This window comes from Hordeum vulgare, chromosome 6H (assembly GCF_904849725.1).
Source record: "Hordeum vulgare subsp. vulgare chromosome 6H, MorexV3_pseudomolecules_assembly, whole genome shotgun sequence".
Lineage (NCBI taxonomy): Eukaryota > Viridiplantae > Streptophyta > Magnoliopsida > Poales > Poaceae > Hordeum > Hordeum vulgare.
In genome coordinates this window covers 134,420,354-134,441,900 of record NC_058523.1, presented here as the reverse complement: position 1 = coordinate 134,441,900, position 21,547 = coordinate 134,420,354, and the positions used below count along the sequence as shown (strand labels likewise).

At 43.2% G+C, this 21,547-nt stretch overlaps 1 protein-coding gene across 1 annotated transcript; it reads left to right on the top strand.

Moving 5' to 3' along the window:
- The first annotated feature begins 18,631 nt into the window (after nt 1-18,631).
- LOC123404770 lies at nt 18,632-20,300 on the top strand. The gene is made up of 2 exons (XM_045098719.1): nt 18,632-19,275; nt 19,766-20,300. Exons 1-2 carry the CDS (start codon nt 18,639-18,641, stop codon nt 19,930-19,932), a joined length of 804 nt encoding a protein of 267 aa, XP_044954654.1. The 5' UTR covers nt 18,632-18,638; the 3' UTR covers nt 19,933-20,300.
- The last annotated feature ends 1,247 nt before the right edge of the window (nt 20,301-21,547 follow it).

The following is a 21,547-nucleotide window of genomic DNA, read 5'->3' as shown; positions in this document are numbered from 1 at the left end:
TCTTCCTATATATAGTGGAGTTTTAGGGCTGATTTGACACAACTTTTGCCACGACAGCCCGACCACAAACACCATGGTTTTTCCTCTAGATCGTATTTCTGTGGAGCTCGGGCGGAGCCCTGCAGGAGTAGATCCTTCACCACCACCGGAGCGCCGTCACGCTGCCGGAGAACTCATCTACTTCTCCATCTTGCTTGCTGGATCTAGAAGGCCGAGATCATCGTCGAGCTGTACGTGTACTGAACATGGAGGTGTCGTCCGTTCGGCACTAGATCGGAGCGAATCGTGGGACGGATCGCGGGACGGTTCATGGGACGGTTCGCGAGGCGGATCGAGGGACATGAGGACGTTCCACTACATCAACCGTGTTTCTTAACGCTTCCTACTGTGTGGTCTACAAGGGTACGAAGATCCAAATCTCCTCTCGCAGATGGTCATCACCATGATAGGTCTTCGTGCGCATAGGAATTTTTTTGTTTCCCATGCGTCGTTCCCCTACAAACTAAACCCACCTGAGCTAGCTTGAAACCCAACCAAAACCAAACCTGTTGTTTTTCTAACCCAAACTGAACTAAACCAAGCCTCCAACTGTGGGTTGGAACTGTTTAAAGAAATGGGTTAAGAACCGTTTGATAAATGGTTGATATACATTGAACCAATAAGCCAAGTACAGATCAACAAGTGTCTAAGAACAGGTCCTGTCAAGTGCCAAATACAGATCAAGTACACCCATTTTGGCAACAAGTACGCACAAGTGCCAAGTACAAATCAACAAGTGCCAAATAACAGGTCTTGTGCAAATTGGCAACAAGAACGCACATTGATACGTCCATTTTGCATCATGCTTTCATGTTGATGTTTTTCGCTTTTTGGGTTGTTATTTCACTTCACGGTACAATACTTATGCCTTTTCTCTCTTATTTTGCAAGGTTTACATGAAGAGGGAGAATGCCGGCAACTGGAATTCTGGCCTGAAAAAGGAGCAAGTTTGAGATACCTATTCTGCGCAACTCCAAACGCCGTAAAAATCAACGACGATTTTTTCGGGAATTATAAAAAATACTGGTCCGAAGACGTGCTAGAGGGGCGCCAGCAGGTGGCCACAAGCCTGGTAGGCACGACCACCCCCCTGGCCGCGCCTAGGGGGCTTGTGGGCACCCAGCTGGCCCTCTGGCCCCCCTCTTCTGCTATATGAAGGGTTTCGTTTGGAAAAAAAATCAGGAGGAGGCTTTTTCATGGATTCGCCGCCGCCATGAGGCGGAACTTCAGCAGAACCAATCTAGGGCTCCGGCAGGACGATCCTGCTGGGGAAACTTCCCTCCCGGAGGGGGAAATCGTCGCCATCGTCATCACCAACACTCCTCTCATCGGAGGGGACTCGTCACCATCAACATCTTCATCAGCACCATCTCATCTCCAAACCCTAGTTCATCACTTGAAACCAATCTCCGTCTCACGACTCTGATTGGTACTTGTAAGGTTGCTAGTAGTGTTGATTACTCTTTCTAGTGATGCTAGTTGGATTACTTGGTGGAAGAGTTTATGTTCAGATCCTTGATGCTACTCATTACCTCTCTGGTCATGAATATGATTATGCTTTGTGAGTAGTTACTTTTGTTCCTGAGGACATGGGATAAGTCATGCTAATAGGAGTCATGTGAATTTGGTATTCGTTCGGTATTTTGATTGTTGTATGTTGTTTTTCCTCTAGTGGTGTTATGTGAACGTCGACTACATAAAACTTCACCATTATTTGGGCCTAGAGGAAGGCATTGGGAAGTAGTAAGTAGATGATGGGTTGCTAGAGTGACAGAAGCTTAAACCCTAGTTTATGCGTTGCTTCGTAAGGGGCTGATTTGGATCCACTAGTTTAATGCTATGGTTAGACTTTGTCTTAATTCTTCTTTCGTAGTTGAGGATGCTTGCGAGAGGTGTTAATCATAAGTGGGATGCTTGTCCAAGTAAGGGCAGTACCCAAGCGCCGGTCCACCCACATATCAAACTATCAAAGTATCGAACGCGAATCACATGAACATGATGAAAACTAGCATGACAAAAATTCTCGTGTGTCCTGGGGAGCGTTTTTCCTCCTATAAGACTTTCCGGGCTTGTCCCTTTCTACAAAAGGGATTGAGCCACTTTGCTGCACCGTTGCTACTTTTGTTACTTGTTGATTGCTACGAATCATCTCACCACACAATCACTTGTTACCGACAATTTCAGTGCTTGCAGATTTTACCTTGCTGAAAACCACTTGCCAGATCCTTCTACTCCTTGTTGGGTTTGACACTCTTACTTATCGAAAGGACTAAGATTGATCCCCTATACTTGTGGGTCATCAAGACTCTTTTCTGGCGCCGTTGTCGGGGAGTGAAGCGCCTTTGGTAAGTGGAACTTGGTAAGGAAACATTCATATAGTGTGCTGAAATTTATTGTCACTTGTCACTATGGAAACTAATCCTTTGAGGGGCTTGTTCGGGGTATCTTCACCTCGAACGGAAGCACAAAGAGTTGCTACTCAATGTGCTGCACATACTGAAAATATTTGCTTTGAATTTCCTTCGGGTATGCTTGAGAAACTGCTGGCTAATCCTTTTACAGGAGATGGAACATCACATCCAGACTTGCATCTAATCTATGTAGATGAAGTTTGTGGTTTATTTAAGCTTGCAGGTTTGCCCGAGGATGAGGTCAAGAAGAAGGTATTTCCTTTATCTTTGAAGGATAAGGCGTTGACATGGTATAGGCTATGTGATGATACTGGATCATGGGACTACAATCGGTTGAAATTGGAATTTCATCAAATGTTTTATACTATGCATTTAGTACATCATGATCGGAATTATATTTATATTTTTTGGCCTCGTGATAGAGAAAGCATCGCTCAAGCTTGGGGGAGGCTTAAATCAATATTATATTCATGCCCCAATCATGAGCTCTCGAGAAAAATTATCATTCAGAACTTCTACGCTCGGCTTTCTCATGATGATCGCACCATGCTTGACACTTCTTGTACCGGTTCTTTTATGAAGAGAGATATTGACTTCAAATGGAATCTATTGGAGAGAAATAAACACAACTCTGAAGATTGGGAGCTTGAAGAAGTTAAGGAGTTAGGTATAAATTTCAAGTTTGATTGCGTTAAATCCTTTGTTGAAACAAATACTGTTTGTGACTTTAGCACTAAGTATGGACTTGACTCTGAGATAGTAGCTTCATTGTGTGAATCATTTGCTGCTCATATTGATCTCCCCAAAGAGAAGTGGTTTAAATATCATCCTCCTTTAGAAGTCAATGTAGTTAAACCCAATCCAGTTGAAGAGAAAGTCATTTCCTATAATGATCCTATTGTTCCTTGTGCTTACATTGAGAAACCACCTTTCCCTGTTAGGATAAAGGATCATTCTAAAGCTTCAATTGTGATACGTAGAGGCTACATTAGAACACCTACACCCCCTGAGCAAATTAGAGTTGAACCTAGCATTGCTATTATCAAAGATCTTCTGTCCGACGATGTTGAGGGAGATAATATTCACTTCTGTGAAGATGCTGCTAGAATTGCTAAACCTCACGCTAGAGACAAACATAGGCCTGTTGTTGGCACGCCTGTTGTTTCTGTTAAGATAGGAGATCATTGCTATCATGGTTTATGTGACGTGGGTGCTAGTGTTAGTGCAATACCTCAATCCTTATATGATGAAATCAAAGACGAGATTGCACCTGTTGAGATAGAACCCATTGATGTCACTATTCAGCTTGCCAATAGAGATACTATCTGCCCTGTGGGAATTGTTAGGGATGTTGAAGTCTTGTGTGGTAAAACAAAGTATCCTGCTGATTTCCTCGTTCTTGCTACCACTCAAGATAGCTTTTGTCCCATCATATTTGGTAGACCTTTTCTCAATAATGTCAATGCTCATATTGACTGTGAGAAGCAAACTGTCACTGTTGGCTTTGAAGGTGTGTCACACGAGTTCAATTTCTCCAAGTTTGGTAGACAACCTCATGAAAAAGAGTTTCCTAGTAAGGATGAAACTATTGCCTTAGCTTCTATTGCCGTTCCTCCTACTGATACCTTAGAGCAATACTTGCTTGAGCATGAAAATGATATGCATATGGATGAAAGGGATGAGATAGATAGAGTTGTCTTAGAACAATATCCTATCCTTAAGAATAACTTGCCTGTTGAACTGCTTGGGATCCACCCCCACCGAAGGGCGATCCCGTGTTCGAGCTTAAACAGTTGCCTGATACTCTTAAGTATGCTTATCTTGATGAAAAAGAGATATATTCTGTTATTATTAGTGCTAGCCTCTCAGAGCATGAAGAAAAGAAGTTACTAAAAACTCTGAGGAAGCACCGTGCTGCTATTGGATATACTCTTGATGATCTTAAGGGCATTAGTCCCACTCTATGCCAGCACAAGATTAAAACTGATCCTGGTTCCAAGCCAGTTGTTGATCATCAACGGAGATTAAATCCTAAGATGAAAGAGGTAGTAAGAAAAGAAATACTAAAGCTCCTAGAACCATGTATTATCTATCCTGTTGCTCATAGCGATTGGGTGAGTCCGGTGCATTGCGTCCCTAAGAAGGGAGGCATTACCGTTGTCCCTAATGATAAGGATGAATTGATCCCACAGAGGATTATTACTGGCTATAGGATGGTGATCGATTTTAGGAAATTGAATAAAGCCACTAGGAAAGATCATTGCCCTTTGCCTTTTATCGACCAAATGCTAGAAAGACTGTCTAAACACACACACTTCTTCTTTCTGGACGGTTATTCTGGTTTCTCCCAAATAACAGTTGCACAATCTGATCAGGAGAAAACCACTTTCACCTGCCCTTTCGGTACCTTTGCTTATAGACGTATGCCTTTTGGCATATGTAATGCACCTGCCACCTTTCAAAGATGTATGATGGCTATATTCTCTGACTTTTGTGAAAAGATTGTTGAGTTTTTCATGGATGACTTCTCCGTTTACGGGTCTTCTTTTGATGATTGCCTCAGCAACCTTGATCGGGTCTTGCAGAGATGTAAAGACACCAATCTTGTCTTGAATTGGGAGAACTGTCACTTTATGGTTAATGAAGGCATCGTCTTAGGACATAAAATTTCTGAAAGAGGTATTGAAGTCGATAAGGCTAAGGTTGATGCAATCGAGAAAATGCCATACCCCACAGATATCAAAGGTATAATAAGTTTCCTTGGTCATCCTGGTTTCTATAGAAGGTTCATTAAAGACTTCTCTAAGATTTCTAGGCCTCTTACCAATATCTTGCAAAAGGATATTCCTTTTGTTTTTGACGATGATTGTGAGGAAGCTTTCGAAATACTTAAGAAGGCTTTGATAACTGCACCTATTGTTCAACCACCTGATTGGAACTTACCTTTTGAAATCATGTGTGATGCTAGTGATTATGTTGTTGGTGCTGTTCTAGGGCAAGGAGTTGATAAGAAGTTGAATGTTATTCACTATGCTAGTAAAACTCTAGACAGTGCCCAAAGAAACTATGCTACTACGGAAAAGGAATTTTTAGTAGTCGTGTTTGCATGTGAAAAGTTCAGGTCTTACATAGTTGATTCCAAAGTCACTATTCACACTGATCATGCTGCTATTAAGTACCTTATGGAGAAGAAAGACGCTAAACCTAGAGTTATCAGATGGGTTCTCTTGCTACAAGAATTTGATTTGCACGTTGTCGATAGAAAGGGTGCTGATAACCCCGTAGCATATAACTTGTCTAGGTTGGAGAACGTTCTTGATGACCCACAACCTATTGATGATAGCTTTCCCGATGAGCAATTGAATGTCATCAATGCTTCACGTAGTACACCGTGGTATGCTGATTATGCAAACTATATCGTTGCCAAATATATACCACCTAGTTTCACATACCAGCAAAAGAAGAAATTCTTCTTTGACTTGAGACATTACTTTTGGGATAATCCTCTCCTTTATAAGGAAGGAGTAGATGGTGTTATTAGACGTTGTGTACCTGAACATGAATAGGGACAGATCCTACAGAAGTGTCACTCCGAGGCCTACGGAGGACACCATGCATGAGATAGAACTGCACGCAAGGTATTGCAATCAGGTTTCTATTGGCCCACTCTCTTCAAGGATGCCCGTAAGTTTTTCTTGTCTTGTGACGAATGTCAAAGAATAGGTAATATTAGCAAACGTCAGGAAATGCCTATGAATTATTCACTTGTCATTGAACCATTTGATGTCTGGGGCTTTGATTATATGGGACCTTTTCCAAAATCCAATGGGTATACTCATATCCTAGTTGCTGTTGATTACGTCACTAAGTGGGTAGAAGCTATCCCCACTAGTAGTTCTGATCACAACACCTCTATCAGGATGCTTAAAGAAGTTATTTTCCCTAGATTTGGAGTCCCTAGATATCTAATGACCGACGGTGGTTCATATTTCATTCATGGTGCTTTCCGTAAAACGCTTGCTAAGTACGATGTCAACCATAGAATTGCGTCTCCCTATCACCCTCAGTCCAATGGTCAAGTAGAGCTAAGCAATAGAGAGATTAAACTAATTCTGCAAAAGACTGTCAACATGTCTAGAAAGAATTGGTCTAAGAAGCTCGATGATGCACTGTGGGCTTATAGAACTGCCTATAAGACTCCCATGGGCATGTCTCCGTACAAAATTGTGTACGGTAAAGCATGTCATTTACCTCTTGAGGTAGAGCATAAAGCTTATTGGGCAATCAAAGAGCTCAACTTTGATTTCAAACTTGCTGGTGAGAAGAGGTTATTTGATATTAGCTCGCTTGATGAGTGGAGAACTCAGGCATATGAGAATGCCAAGTTGTTCAAATAAAAGGTTAAGAGGTGGCATGATAAAAGGATAGAAAAGCGTGAGTTCAATGTAGGTGATTATGTCTTCCTATATAATTCTCGTTTAATATTTTTTGCAGGCAAGCTTCTCTCTAAATGGGAAGGTCCCTATATTGTTGAGGAAGTATATCGGTCCGGTGCTATCAAGATCAACAACACGGAAGGTCATTGTCCGAGAGTGGTAAATGGGCAGAGAATCAAGCATTATATCTCAAGTACTCCCATAAATGTTGAAAGCAATATTATCAATACCATAACTCCGGAAGAATGCCTAAGGGATATTTATCAGCCTGTTTCAGACTCCGAAAACGAAGAGGTATGTGATTCGGTAAGAAAACAGACTCCAAAACTTTTCCAGTAGGAATTTTCTCCGTTTTGGAATATTTGAAAAAATAGAAAAATTGGAAGTAGTCCGGAAAGCGCGCGAGGAGGCGACAAGCCTGCCAAGCGCGGGCCCACCCCTGGCCGCGCCTGGGGGGCTTGTGGCCACCTCCTGTGCCTCCCGGACTCCGTTTTTGTGTGGAGTACTCCTTCTGGTCTGGAAAAAATCATTTTATATTCTCCCGTGAGGTCTGACCCCTGTATCACGCAGATTTCCTCTGTTTTCGTTTCGAGCCTGTTTCTGTTGCAGATCTAGATCGTTATGATGTCCCTAAAAGCTCCGAAGGACAAGATCTTCGAGAAGGTCATCAATCCTTACCTCACGGGAGTGCTGCAACACCCTCAATCTATCGAGATGTGTGAGGGAATGTTGCACATCCGTGATGTTGAGGGGCCCAAGAAGACCGGAAGCGTGGAGACGAGGCTCGAAGCAATGGAGCAACAAGTCTTCAAGTGCCAAGGGATCGTGGAGCGTGGACTCAACGCCAACCACATGATGATCACGGAGTTCACCAACAAGCACAGGATTGATGCCAATGACATTGGGAAGCACCTCTCCAGGCTCTATGACAGGATTGATCAACTCCAAGCCCAGATCTATGACCTGCAGAACCAAAACTGTGAGTATGAGTATAGATTTAAATCAATACGGTTGGCTGCAGATTTGAGGATTCCGGAGACTCGTTCATCTTTCCATGATGGAGCACCTATGCCTTGGAAGACGGAGGATCAAGCCCATGTTGCAACAACTCCACCACCATCACCTCCAAAGAAAGACAAGTGAGCATGGGTATGGGCAATCCCCTTGGCTTGTGCCAAGCTTGGGGGAGTTGCCCTGATATCGTATTACATCACATCTTTTGCCTTTACCTTTGTTTTAGTTTGTTCCTTTTCAGTTTTCTTTTTCTCTAGTAGAATAAAGGTCTTAGTGTTTTAGGCTTGAGTTTTGCTTTGTGTCACCCCCGATGTATTCGAGCTCGTGAGCCATATAATAAAGAGTGTCTTAGTTGAAGGGCTTTGCCTCTTGCCATGATCAAAAGATTGAGAAAAGAACAAAAGCATGAAAGATCATGTAATGATCTTATGGAAAGTGATGGCTTCACATATAAAAAGAATGATGATTGAAACTTGTTGAGGATAGACAAACGTGGACCTTGGTCATTGTTGCAATTAATAGGAGGTGATAAAGAAGGAGAGGTTCACATATAAATATATCATCTCTGACACCATCTATGATTGTGAACACTCACTAAACTATTGCATGCCTAGAAGTAGATGTTGGACAAGGAAGACAACATAATGAATTATGTTTGCTTCGTTCCGAACAATGTTATATGATCATAGATCCCTTAGCATGTGACGATTGCTTCCACCTCATATTAGCCAAAACTCCCGCATCAAGTAGAGATACTACTTGTGCATCCATAAACCTTCACCCAGTTTTTCCATGAGAGTCCACCATACCTACCTATGGATTGAATAAGATCCCTCAAGTAAGTTGTCATCCGTGTAAGCAATAAAAATTGCTCCCTAATATGTATGATCTATTAGTGTGTGGAAAATAAGCTTTGTACAAACCTGTGATGAGGAAGACATAAAAGCGACAGACTGCATAATAAAGTTCTTTATCACAGGAGGCAATATAAACTGACGTTCCTCCGCACTAAGAGGACACGCATCCAAACCTCAAAAGCGCATGACAACCTCTGCTTCCCTCCGCGAAGGGCCTATCTTGTACCTTTACTTTTTGCCCTTGAAAGAGTCATGGTGATCTTCACCAATTCCTTGTTTCGCCTTTATCTTGGCTAACGTCATATGCTAGGTAAAGATCTATATTCATATGTCAACTTGGAAGTAAGTATTCATGAATTATTGTTGTTGACTTTACCCTTGAGGTAAGCAGTTGGGAGGCGAAACTATAAGCCCCTATCTTTCTCTGTGTCCAGTTGAAACTTTAATCTCATGAGTACCACGTGAGTTGTAGCAATTGTAGAGAACGAAAGGATGATTGAGTATGTGGATTTGCTTTACAAGCTCTTATTTGACTCTTTCTCATGTTGTGATAAATTGCAATTGCTTAAATGACTACAGGCTATCGGTTGTTACTTCTCGGTAAGGTTCTTGATCCATGCTTTACTTTGTGAAGGAGTTGTCACTTTAGCATGAGAGATTATATGTTGGTATTGTTGTTCTGATCATGATCATGATGCATGCATGTTCGTATCTTGTTTTGTCGACACCTCTCTCCCTAAACATGTCGACATATTTATTGAGCTAGGCTTTCGCTTGAGGACAAGCGAGGTCTAAGCTTGGGGGAGTTGATACGTCCATTTTGCATCATGCTTTCATGTTGATGTTTATCGCTTTTTGGGTTGTTATTTCACTTCACGGTACAATACTTATGCCTTTTCTCTCTTATTTTGCAAGGTTTACATGAAGAGGGAGAATGCCGGCAGCTAGAATTCTGGCCTGGAAAAGGAGCAAGTTTGAGATACCTATTTTGCGCAACTCCAAACGCCGTAAAAATCAACGAGGATTTTTTTCGGGAATTATAAAAAATACTGGGCCGAAGAAGTGCCAGAGGGGCGCCAGCAAGTGGCCACGGCCACCCCCCCTGGCCGCACCTAGGGGGCTTGTGGGCACCCAGCTAGCCCTCTGGCCCCCCTCTTCTGCTATATGAAGGGTTTCGTCCGGAAAAAAAATCAGGAGGAGGCTTTTTCGTGGATTCGTCGCCGCCACGAGGCGCAACTTGAGCAGAACCAATCTAGGGCTCCGACAGGACGATCCTGCCGGGGAAACTTCCCTCCCGGAGGGGGAAATCGTCGCCATCGTCATCACCAACACTCCTTCATCGGAGGGGACTCGTCACCATCAACATTTTCATCAGCAGCATCTCATATCCAAACCCTAGTTCATCACTTGAAACCAATCTCCGTCTCGCGACTCCGATTGGTACTTGTAAGGTTGCTAGTAGTGTTGATTACTCTTTGTAGTTGATGCTAGTTGGATTACTTGGTGGAAGAGTTTATGTTCAGATCCTTGATGCTACTCATTACCTCTCTAGTCATGAATATGATTATGCTTTGTGAGTAGTTACTTTTGTTCCTGAGGACATGGGATAAGTCATGCTAATAGTAGTCATGTGAATTTGGTATTCGTTCAGTATTTTGATGTGTTGTATGTTGTTTTTCCTCTAGTGGTGTTATGTGAACGTCGACTACATAACACTTCACCATTATTTGGGCCTGGAGGAAGGCATTGGGAAGTAGTAAGTAGATGATGGGTTGCTAGAGTGACAGAAGCTTAAACCCTAGTTTATGCGTTGCTTCGTAAGGGGCTGATTTGGATCCATTAGTTTAATGCTATGGTTAGACTTTGTCTTAATTCTTCTTTTGTAGTTGCGGATCCTTGCGAGAGGGGTTAATCATAAGCGGGATGCTTGTCCAAGTAAGGGCAGTACCCAAGCGCCGGTCCACCCACATATCAAACTATCAAAGTAACGAACGTGAATCACATGAACATGATGAAAACTAGCATGACAGAAATTCCCGTGTGTCCTCGGGAGCGTTTTTCCTCCTATAAGACTTTGTCCAGGCTTGTCCCTTGGTACAAAAGGGATTGGGCCACTTTGCTGCACCGTTGCTACTTTTGTTACTTGTTGCTTGCTACGAATCATCTCACCACACAATCACTTGTTACCGACAATTTCAGTGCTTGCAGATTTTACCTTGCTGAAAACCACTTGTCAGATCCTTCTGCTCCTCGCTGGGTTCGACACTCTTACTTATCGAAAGGACTACGATTGATCCCCTATACTTGTGGGTCATCACACATCAATTTTGCACGATTTTCATTACCGTTAAGAGATAAATAATACCCAACTCAACATAGTATCCAACATTGTATACGACCAGCATGGGCCCCCTGTTACAGATGGTTTGGACAAAACAACACAAAACACCATCAACCCGATCCACTGGAACTCCTTGACAGGTGCAGCCTTCCGTGGCGCCCACTCTAAGAGGAGGTCTATTATCCGGGTCACCCAAGCGCTTCATTGCGAGAGGAAAGTTGCGAGTTTCTTCCGGTAAAGGATGATGAATGGCATAGGCACCATGTTCCGGGAGAAATAGAGAGTACATATCAAGTTCTGTTTCTATAGCATATGAAACATTTTCTGACAGAGCATGAAACGTTTTCTGAAGAAAGATGTCAAGTTGCTGACGCTAGAGTGACAACTCGCAATTTACATTTCAGCCACGCCACTCGAAATTGACCATAAAACATCATCATCATGGCCCTATATATCAATCACCACGATAAAAAAACTATTAATATAAATGCAATTCACATTTCAGCCACACCACTGAAAAACAACCATAAAACACTATAATAGCCTGTATATCAATCACCAGAATGCAGAAAACACTAATATCAAATGCTAAATAGTCCACCAGTTGGAAGCAAAACATAAGTTCAATTATATGATTGGTACCTTCATTGATTCAATAGGAATTTCTGATTGATTGGATAGAACTTTTTTTCAAACATAAGGAGTAAACAATCTTATACTTAGGGGCCACTAGATATGCACCATCTCACTAATTACAGAAAACAAAAATCTGATCCAGTACAACAAATTATATTTTTTACCTTTTATTTGTCCCAAATTTTTAGCTCCGTCCTTACTGTCGATCTACTGCAAATGAAACAAAATATTAATTTAAAGGCATATCAACACTTTTATACTACAAGCTTAATATATCACATTCTACACATGTAGTAGAACCAAAATGTAAAACAGTTAACTCACCTTCCTTTGGTATGAACAACTAATCTTTAGCACAAACAAGCGCTCCTAGCATATTAGGGGTCAAGGAGCTTCTCGAGTCGCCAAGTATCCTTTTACCACAACTAAAGGTTGTTCGGACACCACTGTGCTCAAAGGGATTGCGAGAAAGTCACGAGCCATGGTAGCCAATATAGGAAACTTCTTGGCATGCCTCTTCCACCAACCCAAGACATCAAAGTCAGCACTATCCTCGTCAGGTACTTCTTCCAAGTATGCGTCAAGCTCAGATTTGCGCACACGTGTCCTTCGACGAGACTTGTGTCAGGCAAACTCTTCTTCCGACTTTCTTTTCCCTACAATAGGTGATCCAATAGCGGTATTGCCTTGACTAGAAGGTGTCGAGTGTGTAGTGCTTGTCGCTGCAAGTAGCTCATATTCTTTGACATCGTGAAACTTATGATCCTCTAGAAGGTGTCGAGTGTGTAGTGCTTGCCGGGCAAACAATTTCTTCTTCTATCGCATAGCCTGTGTGGGGATACTTCACGTCTGTGAAACTTATGATCTTCTTCTTGTAGTTGAATTCTGCATTCATATAATGGGTGGTGATGGACATGTAGCCCAAATTCTGTAATGATGTCCACATGTCAGATGTTAAGCAAATGCGAGAGTCCAAATTTTGGAGCTCAACTTCGATATCTTTCTTCATTCCCTTATACATCTTCATTGCATCATCACGAATCGTGTGACGACCCTTGATTTGAAATGATGGCTGCAATGAGTCAATCCATGGCTGAAGGTGTGGAACTTCGAACTTAAGAAAGGGGATCTCAGCATGGATGCAAAACTTGACCATTAGTTAACGACTAACTTTTTCATCAAACATTACCAGGCCTTTGGATTGCTTTTTTTTCATGGTCAACAGAAATCTCTTCCTGCAAGCATCCTCAATTGATCGGCAATCCTCTGCAATATGTGTTCTCAAACTGCTAGTCCCAAACTTGGTGTGAAATTTCCCTCGACAGTATTTGCACACGGCCTTGAGGTCTCCTTCTACGACAACCAGTTCTTTTTCATAGTGCTCCCATACCTTGGACCTTCTAGCATGTAGTACTTGACTCGTATCCTCATCCATGGAATCGGCGGTCTCAGAACCGTCTGAGGTAGACATGCCTCAATATAGAGCAGGGTTCCATTACAGAGATGGTAAATAAATAAACAAACGAACATACTAGTGGCTGTTCTCTTAGTCAGAAGTACTCTACTCTGTTGTCTACTCCAAGGAAAAGATGCATCTGGGCAATAGCAGAAAATAGCAATAGAGAGAAAACTGGTACTAAATTTATATTCGATCCTGCATGCACAATATTTCTAAGCTAAATGAGTAATAATAAGTATGCTATTCAGCGATGTACATAATCAAAATCGTTCTCTACAGGAATTAAGGAAGAGGAACCATGTTTGGGGACTGTTGCAGAGTCATTCAAAATCTCTGTTGAAGAGTCATCCTCTACAGAAATAAAGTTGGTTCTGTTGGATTTCTCACAAATATGCAGAGGACCAATGTGCCTTTCACAAGAGCTAAGTAAGTTTTTTAATTGCAGAGGACAAATGTGTCTCTCAAAGACCATCAGGAGTAACTTATTTGTTGTTGTTGTCAAGCACTGTTTATGGATAGTAGAAAATGGGACGACTTTGTCCAACATCAAGTCTGTTTGGCAGAAGATAGTCAAAGATGCGCAAGACCGAGATTGCTATTTTGATATCCAAAGCTGCATCTACTCTACTGTCGAAGTTAAATCTACGAGCTACAGACCAATAGCAGAAACACAAACACAAGCTACTGTATTAATTGGGATCTAGAGAGCTCACCGGGTTCTGCAACAAGAAGAAGGAGGACCTCCAGTTGTTCATGAGGCCCTCGGCGGCCACCACGAAGCCCTCCACGTAGACAAACCAGCAGCCGCATGAGCCGCTCCTGGTCGGGGCGGTCGGCGGGAAGGAGGACTGCATGCGGCGGTCGACGGGGAGGAGGACTTCGTGTGGCGGCCGGCGGGGAGGAGGCATGCGTGCGTGCGGCGGGCAGGAGGACAAGACGAGAACTGAAGTCTGCAGATGCAGTTGGACTGTTGGAGGAGAGGAACTAGGGTAATAACCGGGTTACACCCACAGCTTGTGGTCTAAAATAGACCAAACGGTTTAGGCCCGTAACCACCCATATCCAAACTGCTTTTCTTTTAAACCCAAACCAAACCAAACTTAAAATGCCTAAGCTCAATATGACCTAAACCAGCCAAAGCCCAATATAAAAACCAAACCATTTAAACCGGTTTTTCTAAAACCATTCTCAGATTTAGTAGTGTTTGAAGGAAGAGGCGAAGATAGAGCGACGAGGACCGTCCGCAGCAAGCTATCCGACGGCCAGCGAGAAGAGGAGAAAGACTAGCTGGATGTTTCGGTCCCTCCGCCGCCGCCAGCAGTCTATTCCCCGCTCCTCGTCCGCTCCCCACCCTGACTGTTCCTCCCTCAGCAGAACTCCTCCCTCCCTCCCTCTTGATTCTCCGAGTCCGACTCCATATGATCCAGCCCTCCTTTCATCGATAAATATCCTTTTATCCGCGAGTGCCTAGATCCACAGCAAAAGTTTGACGGAGGAAGAGGAAGAAAGGATCCATGTCCACGAGGCGCTATTTGGACGCCTCTCTGAAGCTGCCTGCTCAGGATCTACAACTCATCGATGCTTGTAGAGTGGAACAAATCCTCGTCGACCGATCCGCCTACATCGTCGACGAGCGGAACCACACCACCGCATATTCCGACACCAGGGACGGCGACGAGATGCACGTCAGCTTTTTCATCGCCCAGCCGCCGCGCGTTTCCTACTTCTGCGTCTCCTGCACCAACGAAAATCCCACCAGCTTCAGTTCTGAGCCTCAAATGGTTGCCACAGACACAGAGGGTAACCTCGCCCTGTTTCTTTTGACGTACGGCCCTCACCGGATCAAGCACGACTACTACATCTACCGGGCCCCGGACGCTGCTCACGGTGTGCGGCCGGGGGAAATTGGATGATTTGCCCTACTTTATTTGGGCATTAGATGATTTGCCCCATTTTACATACGATTAGATCATTTGCCCCACTTTTTGTTTTTCTTTTGATGATTTGCCCTTTTCAATTACTGTAATCACTTTCGGATTTATATCCCTTTTTTCACATGCAAAAAAGATCATTTTCGGATTTATATCCCTTTTTTCACATGCAAAAAAGACACAATTGCCCCTGTGGCTAAATTATGATTTGATACTGTACAAGTCTGCTCTTTACAAGGCTGTATCCAACCGAAGCAACTAATTAACATGAAACAAATCATATCCCTTTCTTCACGTGGCTTTACACAACAGAACCAATTATACTAACAAATCATAGATTGATTCTGCTGCTTTGGTCATCATGTTCATGGCTACAGGAGAGGTGGATCCACCGCCGGCCGCCAAGCCATCAACAACTGCGATGACCACCGGACAACGGGGAAATTGGATGATTTGCCCTACTTTATTTGGGCATTAGATTATTTGCCCAATTTTACATATGATTAGATCATTTGCCTCATTTTTTATTTTTCTTTTGATGATTTGCCCTTTTCAATTACTGTAATCATTTTCGGATTTATATCCTTTTTTCACATGCGAAAAGACACAATTCCCCGTGTGGCTAGATTATACTAATTCTTCCCTAGTCTTATCTATTGTTGGACTAATCCCAGTCTCCCAGAGCATCGACGAGGTCACCATTCCTAAATAGTACTGAAACCAGAGGAAGCGAGGAGGCCGACGACGGCACTGTGGCCCCAGCAGTGGCCTGGCGCGGCGGCTCCAGCTGCAGCTGGAGCTTGACGACCCGGCCCGGCGCGGCGGCTTCCGCTGCTGCTCGGCGGCGCGGCGCGGCGGCTCCAGCTAGAGGTTGACGACCCGGCCCGACGCGGCGGCTCACGCTGCTGCTCGGCGGCCTGGCGCGGCGACACCCGCTGCAGCTCGGAGCTGTAGATGGCGTGCTAGTCACTGGTAAATACTAACTTTATTCAGTGACTAATGGATTTACAACCTTTTTTGTGTGAGCTCGTTGCGTTGCCAGTAACAGCCATGCTGGACTACCATGTTGATAGATCTATATACGGGATCCCATCTATATACATGCTTTGCATCTTGACATATGCACTTGGTTGGAGATTGACAGCAGATAAAAGAATAGACTGACAACATATGTTCACTTAGCACATGAAATTGAGATAATATATCACACCGAAATCACGAACTGATGCCACAAAAAGGTTGCTCGGTTCAAATGGCATGATAAATTAGTCCGAGTTCACATCAAGCAAAAAATATATTTTTCCAACTAAATATCTCAGAAATTGACAAATTTAAACATCTCTCAGAATTTAAAATAGTAGTTTAATGCACTAAAATTAGAGCTTCTTCTTCCTTGGGGTCAATTTTTTCTTGCATGTCGTAGAATGTGAAGGGAAGTGAGAAGTAGGTGATGCTACAGAATTAATAGTATTTGTCCCAGATGGTTGTGACGCATCGTCTTTAGTCATGGCCATAGCAAGCCTCCTGCATGTTTACACACCAATGTTATAAAAGTAGGAATTTTCTTATGCATGAATCAAATGTGTATACGACACATATAATAGTTACCCCCTTGTGATAGGCCCGGGACTATTATGAAGGCTGGAGGCAGTGTGATTGTTGTTGCGCGTGTAGGTGTCGCAACAACAACAGGAGGGAGCTCGTGAGCAGACACGTCACTAGAAATTTTAATTACACCGAATGTTACAAAAAATAGTATAATAGTACTAATTTGATACTTGGGGCACAGGAAAGCAACTTGCAAACAAAAGGAAGCTAAAGAGAGGTAACACATGCACTAGCATCTCGTCTACATTAGTATCAAATTAGTACTATTATACTATTTTTTGTAACATTCGGTGTGATTAAAATTTCTAGTGACGTGTCTGCTCACGAGCTCTCTCCTGTTGTTGTTGCGACACCTACACGCACAACAACAATCACACTGCCTCCAGCCTTCATAATAGCCCCGGGCCTATCACAAGGGGGTAACTATTATATGTGTCGTATGCACATTTGATTCATTCATAAGAAAATTCCTACTTCTATAACATTGGTGTGTAAACATGCAGGAGGCTTGCTATGGCCATAACTAAAGACGATGCGTCACAACCATTTGGGACAAATACTATTAATTCTATAGCATCACCTACTTCTCACTTCCCTTCACATTCTACGACATGCAAGAAAAAATTGACCCAAAGGAAGAAGAAGCTCTAATTTTAATGCATTGAACTACTATTTTAAATTCTGAGAGATGTTTAAATTTGTCAATTTCAGAGATATTTAGTTGGAAAAATATATTTTTTGCTTGATGTGAACTCGGACTAATTTATCATGCCATTTGAACCGAGCAACCTTTTTGTGGCATCAGTTCGTGATTTCGGTGTGATATATTATCTCAATTCCATGTGCTAAGTGAACATATGTTGTCAGTCTATTCTTTTATCTGCTGTCAATCTCCAACCAAGTGCATATGTCAAGATGCAAAGCATGTATATAGATGGGATCCCGTATATAGATCTATCAACATGGTAGTCCAGCATGGCTGTTATTGGCAACGCAACGAGCTCACACAAAAAAGGTTGTAAAAATCCATTAATCACCGAATAAAGTTAGTATTTACCAGTGACTAGCACGCCATCTACAGCTCCGAGCTACAGCGGGTGTCGCCGCGCCCAGGCCGCCGAGCAGCAGCGTGAGCCGCCGCGTCGGGCCGCCGAGCAGCAGTGGAAGCGGCCGCGGGGTCGTCAAGCTCCAGCTGTAGCTGGAGCCGCCGCGCCAGGCCACTGCTGGGGCCACAGTGCCGTCGTCGGCCTCCTCGCTTCCTCTGGTTTCATTAGGTGACCTCGTCGATGCTCTGGAAGACTGGGACTAGTCCAACAATAGATAAGACTTGGGAAGAATTAGTATAATCTAGCCACAGGGGGAATTGTGTCTTTTCGCATGTGAAAAAAAGATATAAATCCGAAAATGATTACAGTAATTGAAAAGGACAAATCATCACAAAAATGGGGCAAATGATCTAATTATATGTAAAATGGAGCAAATCATCTAATGCCCAAATAAAGTAAGGCAAATCATCCAATTTCCCGTGCGGCCGGTGCTCGAGCGTATCGTTATTCCGGAACCATTCCTCTTTTATCACACTGCCCCATACTACTTCCATAACAATGAGGTTGGTCTCCTGCGCTACCGCACCAGCCCACCAGATAACACCCCCACCCTCCGCCGCACCAGCCCACCAGATAACACCCCCACCCTCCGCCGCCAGGGCTTCGACGCCTACAAGATCGCCACTCTCCGTACTCATGATACCGAACGCCAAGGGAGCCGGTACAACCTCTACACCTACGATTCCCAGGATAAGACATGGGACCGCAAGACTGCAATTTTAAAGGGCAAAAAATATAGCCTCCTACTCGCTTCACATCGATCCCAAATCGTCATCACCATCGGGGGAGATGTTGGCACCATGGGATGGGTTGATCTTGAGCATGGCATTGCCCTCTGCGATGTCTTGGGAGGGCAGGAGGACAGCTCCACTATGAAACAGATTCGATACATCCCACTGCCGGATAAAGGTCCGGTCAAGACACACAGCATTCTCCGTGGTACTACACAGCGTTATCGCACCGTTGCTGTAGTCCATGATCACATCGAGTATGTCGAGGTACAAATCCATGTCCGGCCAGGTGCTCGCCCAAGCCGGCTTCACGGCACCTACTTTTCAGATGGCTGGACGGTCCTCAGGTGGAGCAGGACGGTCACCTCCACCTCTCGCTGGACCATGGACTGCAAGCTCACCGCTTCTGATATAACCGTCCCTGCGGACATGGCAGCATTGCTGCCCATGTTGCCAACAGAGGAAGATAGTGCTGCGACAACCTTGGAGAGGCTCCACGTTGGTCACCCCACAATCAGCTTGGGTGATGACAGTGATGTCGTCTACTTCATGGCCAAGATTGATGAGATGGAGGAGGCGGCATGGGTCATTGCTGTGAACACAAAGAAGAAGTTGCAAGGAGTTACTGAGTTCAGACCACGTAGCAGGCACAGCTTGGAGTTCACCTACATCCCAACCACCATCTCCAAGCATCTGACTCCACCAGGTAACGACGACATCATCCCTGTCTCACCATTATTTAGTGCCCAGTTCTCAGATATATCAAATAAAATTCCTCTTCATGTATATATACTACAACCGTTTCAAGTCCATTACCGTTGAGAGATTTATGTAATCCTTTTGCTCCAGTGAGGCCCTGTTAACGCGAGGTCCAGTAAAATGTAATACCTCCAGCCAATAATAGAGGATATTACTACAACCAAAATAAAAATACATTGGTTGTAATAACATCTTATATTATAGGGCGGAGGGAGTGCTTGCAGGCCTAAGACTCTGGTCTGGTGCTAAACATCATCATAACGAAATCTCGCACCAAAATGGACACGCGAAAGAGCACATCACCTGCTTGTTGCTACATTAATTCTGGAACTGGAATTTATTCAAGCTGGCCTGATCTGGCTTATATTTAGCATTCGCAGTCTTGAGCTACTAGTTTCGACTCGTCATTCTTAACATGGGAATGTTTCGCTGTGCAGGAGCAAAGGGTAACGTGAAAAGACCTGGGATGGTGTTGCCTGGTTCCGCTAACAAGAAGCTGCTGCCTGCTGTCCCGTTGATGTATGAGAGCTTTTGTGGACAAAATCTGCAGAACGCCCAAGTAGAACAAGGGGACGACACCACGGATCCTATGGACATAGAATAGGATGTGTCCATCTCAAAAAAAAAAAAAGAGGGAAAAAAGAATGGGATGTGTGGTTTGATGTTGTTTTCTCAAGTCCCAGTATTTTATTTTATGGCACCTTTGTTATTGCTACTCACCGCTGGTCATGTGTCAGAATTAAATCTATCAATTTTATGCCTGATTCTGTTGGCATCATGCACTTCTCACATGTTTCTGATTATTCATTTTTTTTAGAAAAGGAGGATAACACCGGCGTCTGTATTAGAGTGATGCATGCAAACATCTCAACAGAGTGATGCATGCAAACATCTCAATAATCCAGTATATGCTCTGTCAGAGCTCAAATGAAATCATAAAAGGTTAAAATGCCACATCCAGCAAAAGTAAAACAAGATAATTTAACACCTAGCCTATTATTGGACCACCATCTAAACTGGTTGTAAATATTCTAAGTTACTATTTTTCATTGGGTAGGCCTAGTAACTTAAGGCTCCCTGACTTTTGTGGGGTGAATAACGACTAACGACCACATGTGGCCTTATAGATTATCTGCAAAATAATCAGTCTCCGTAGTGGCCTTATAGATTATCTGCAAAAAAATCAATCTCCGTAGTGGCCTTATAGATCATCTGCAAAAAAATCAATCCGAGTTCACATGTTAAAAACCATATCATTTTTGTAGTTTCATACAGCCCATAATAATTGGATCAACCCTATTTAGCCACGTCTTGAATAATGCGTGAATAATATTTGGAGAGGTAATATTAAAGGCTATATAGACTGAATCCTATAATATTCTAGCCATCAGGCACTCATGAAAAAGGTGTTTAATCAACTCATTTTTATCACAAAATCAACATTGTTGACTATCCTTCCAACAACATAATGTAGCAACATAGGTGTCCTTACGCTGTACAATATTATACAAGACGAATATTGTGTGGCAAGCGATGCCTCCCCTAGCCATGTACCCTTCGAGAATCTAGTAGTATAATCATTTCCAATGATGAAATTTGTCCTACCCTTCCAACAACATACTATAGCCACATAGGCATCCTTACGCTTATACAAGGCGGATATTGTGTGGTAGGAGGTGCCTTCCCTAACCACGTACCCTTGCAAAATCTAGTAGTATAACCATTTCCAATGATGAATTTGTCCTGTGGAAGAAGGCCGCTTTCACTCTCATCAACCCCTTTCACAAAGGTGAATCAGTGGGTCTAATGATTTTCTGGGCCAAGGATTTGGATTGGAGGTAATTGTTACAAGTAACTATACCCACACGCCTTTAGTCTGAACAGAAAGCGTGTATAGACATTTGCTAAGTAGGCATTTGTTTCTTTACCTCTAAATTCTCAATGCCTAGGCCCCTTGTCTTTGGATCGACAAGTGATATCCCATTTAGTAAGCCTGCATTTTTTCTTAATTTCATGGGATTATTTGCCAAAAGAAACGTGATCGATAGAAGTCTAATATTTTCCATACTTCTACGGGTATTTTAAAGAAAGATACAAGGGACATCGACATGCTTGTGAGTACCGAATTTGTCAGCACGAGCCGACCTACATAAGACATAAGCTTACCCTTCGAGCAACTATTTTTTTCTCCCAAATTGACCTTCGATACACTTCCATTC

Excerpts from the sequence above, each read along its gene's own strand:
- LOC123404770 (XM_045098719.1), top strand. The coding sequence starts at position 18,639 with ATGGGATGGGTTGATCTTGAGCATGGCATTGCCCTCTGCGATGTCTTG. Across the intron at positions 19,276-19,765 it reads CAAGCATCTGACTCCACCAG|GAGCAAAGGGTAACGTGAAA; the intron begins GTAACGACGACA and ends TTCGCTGTGCAG.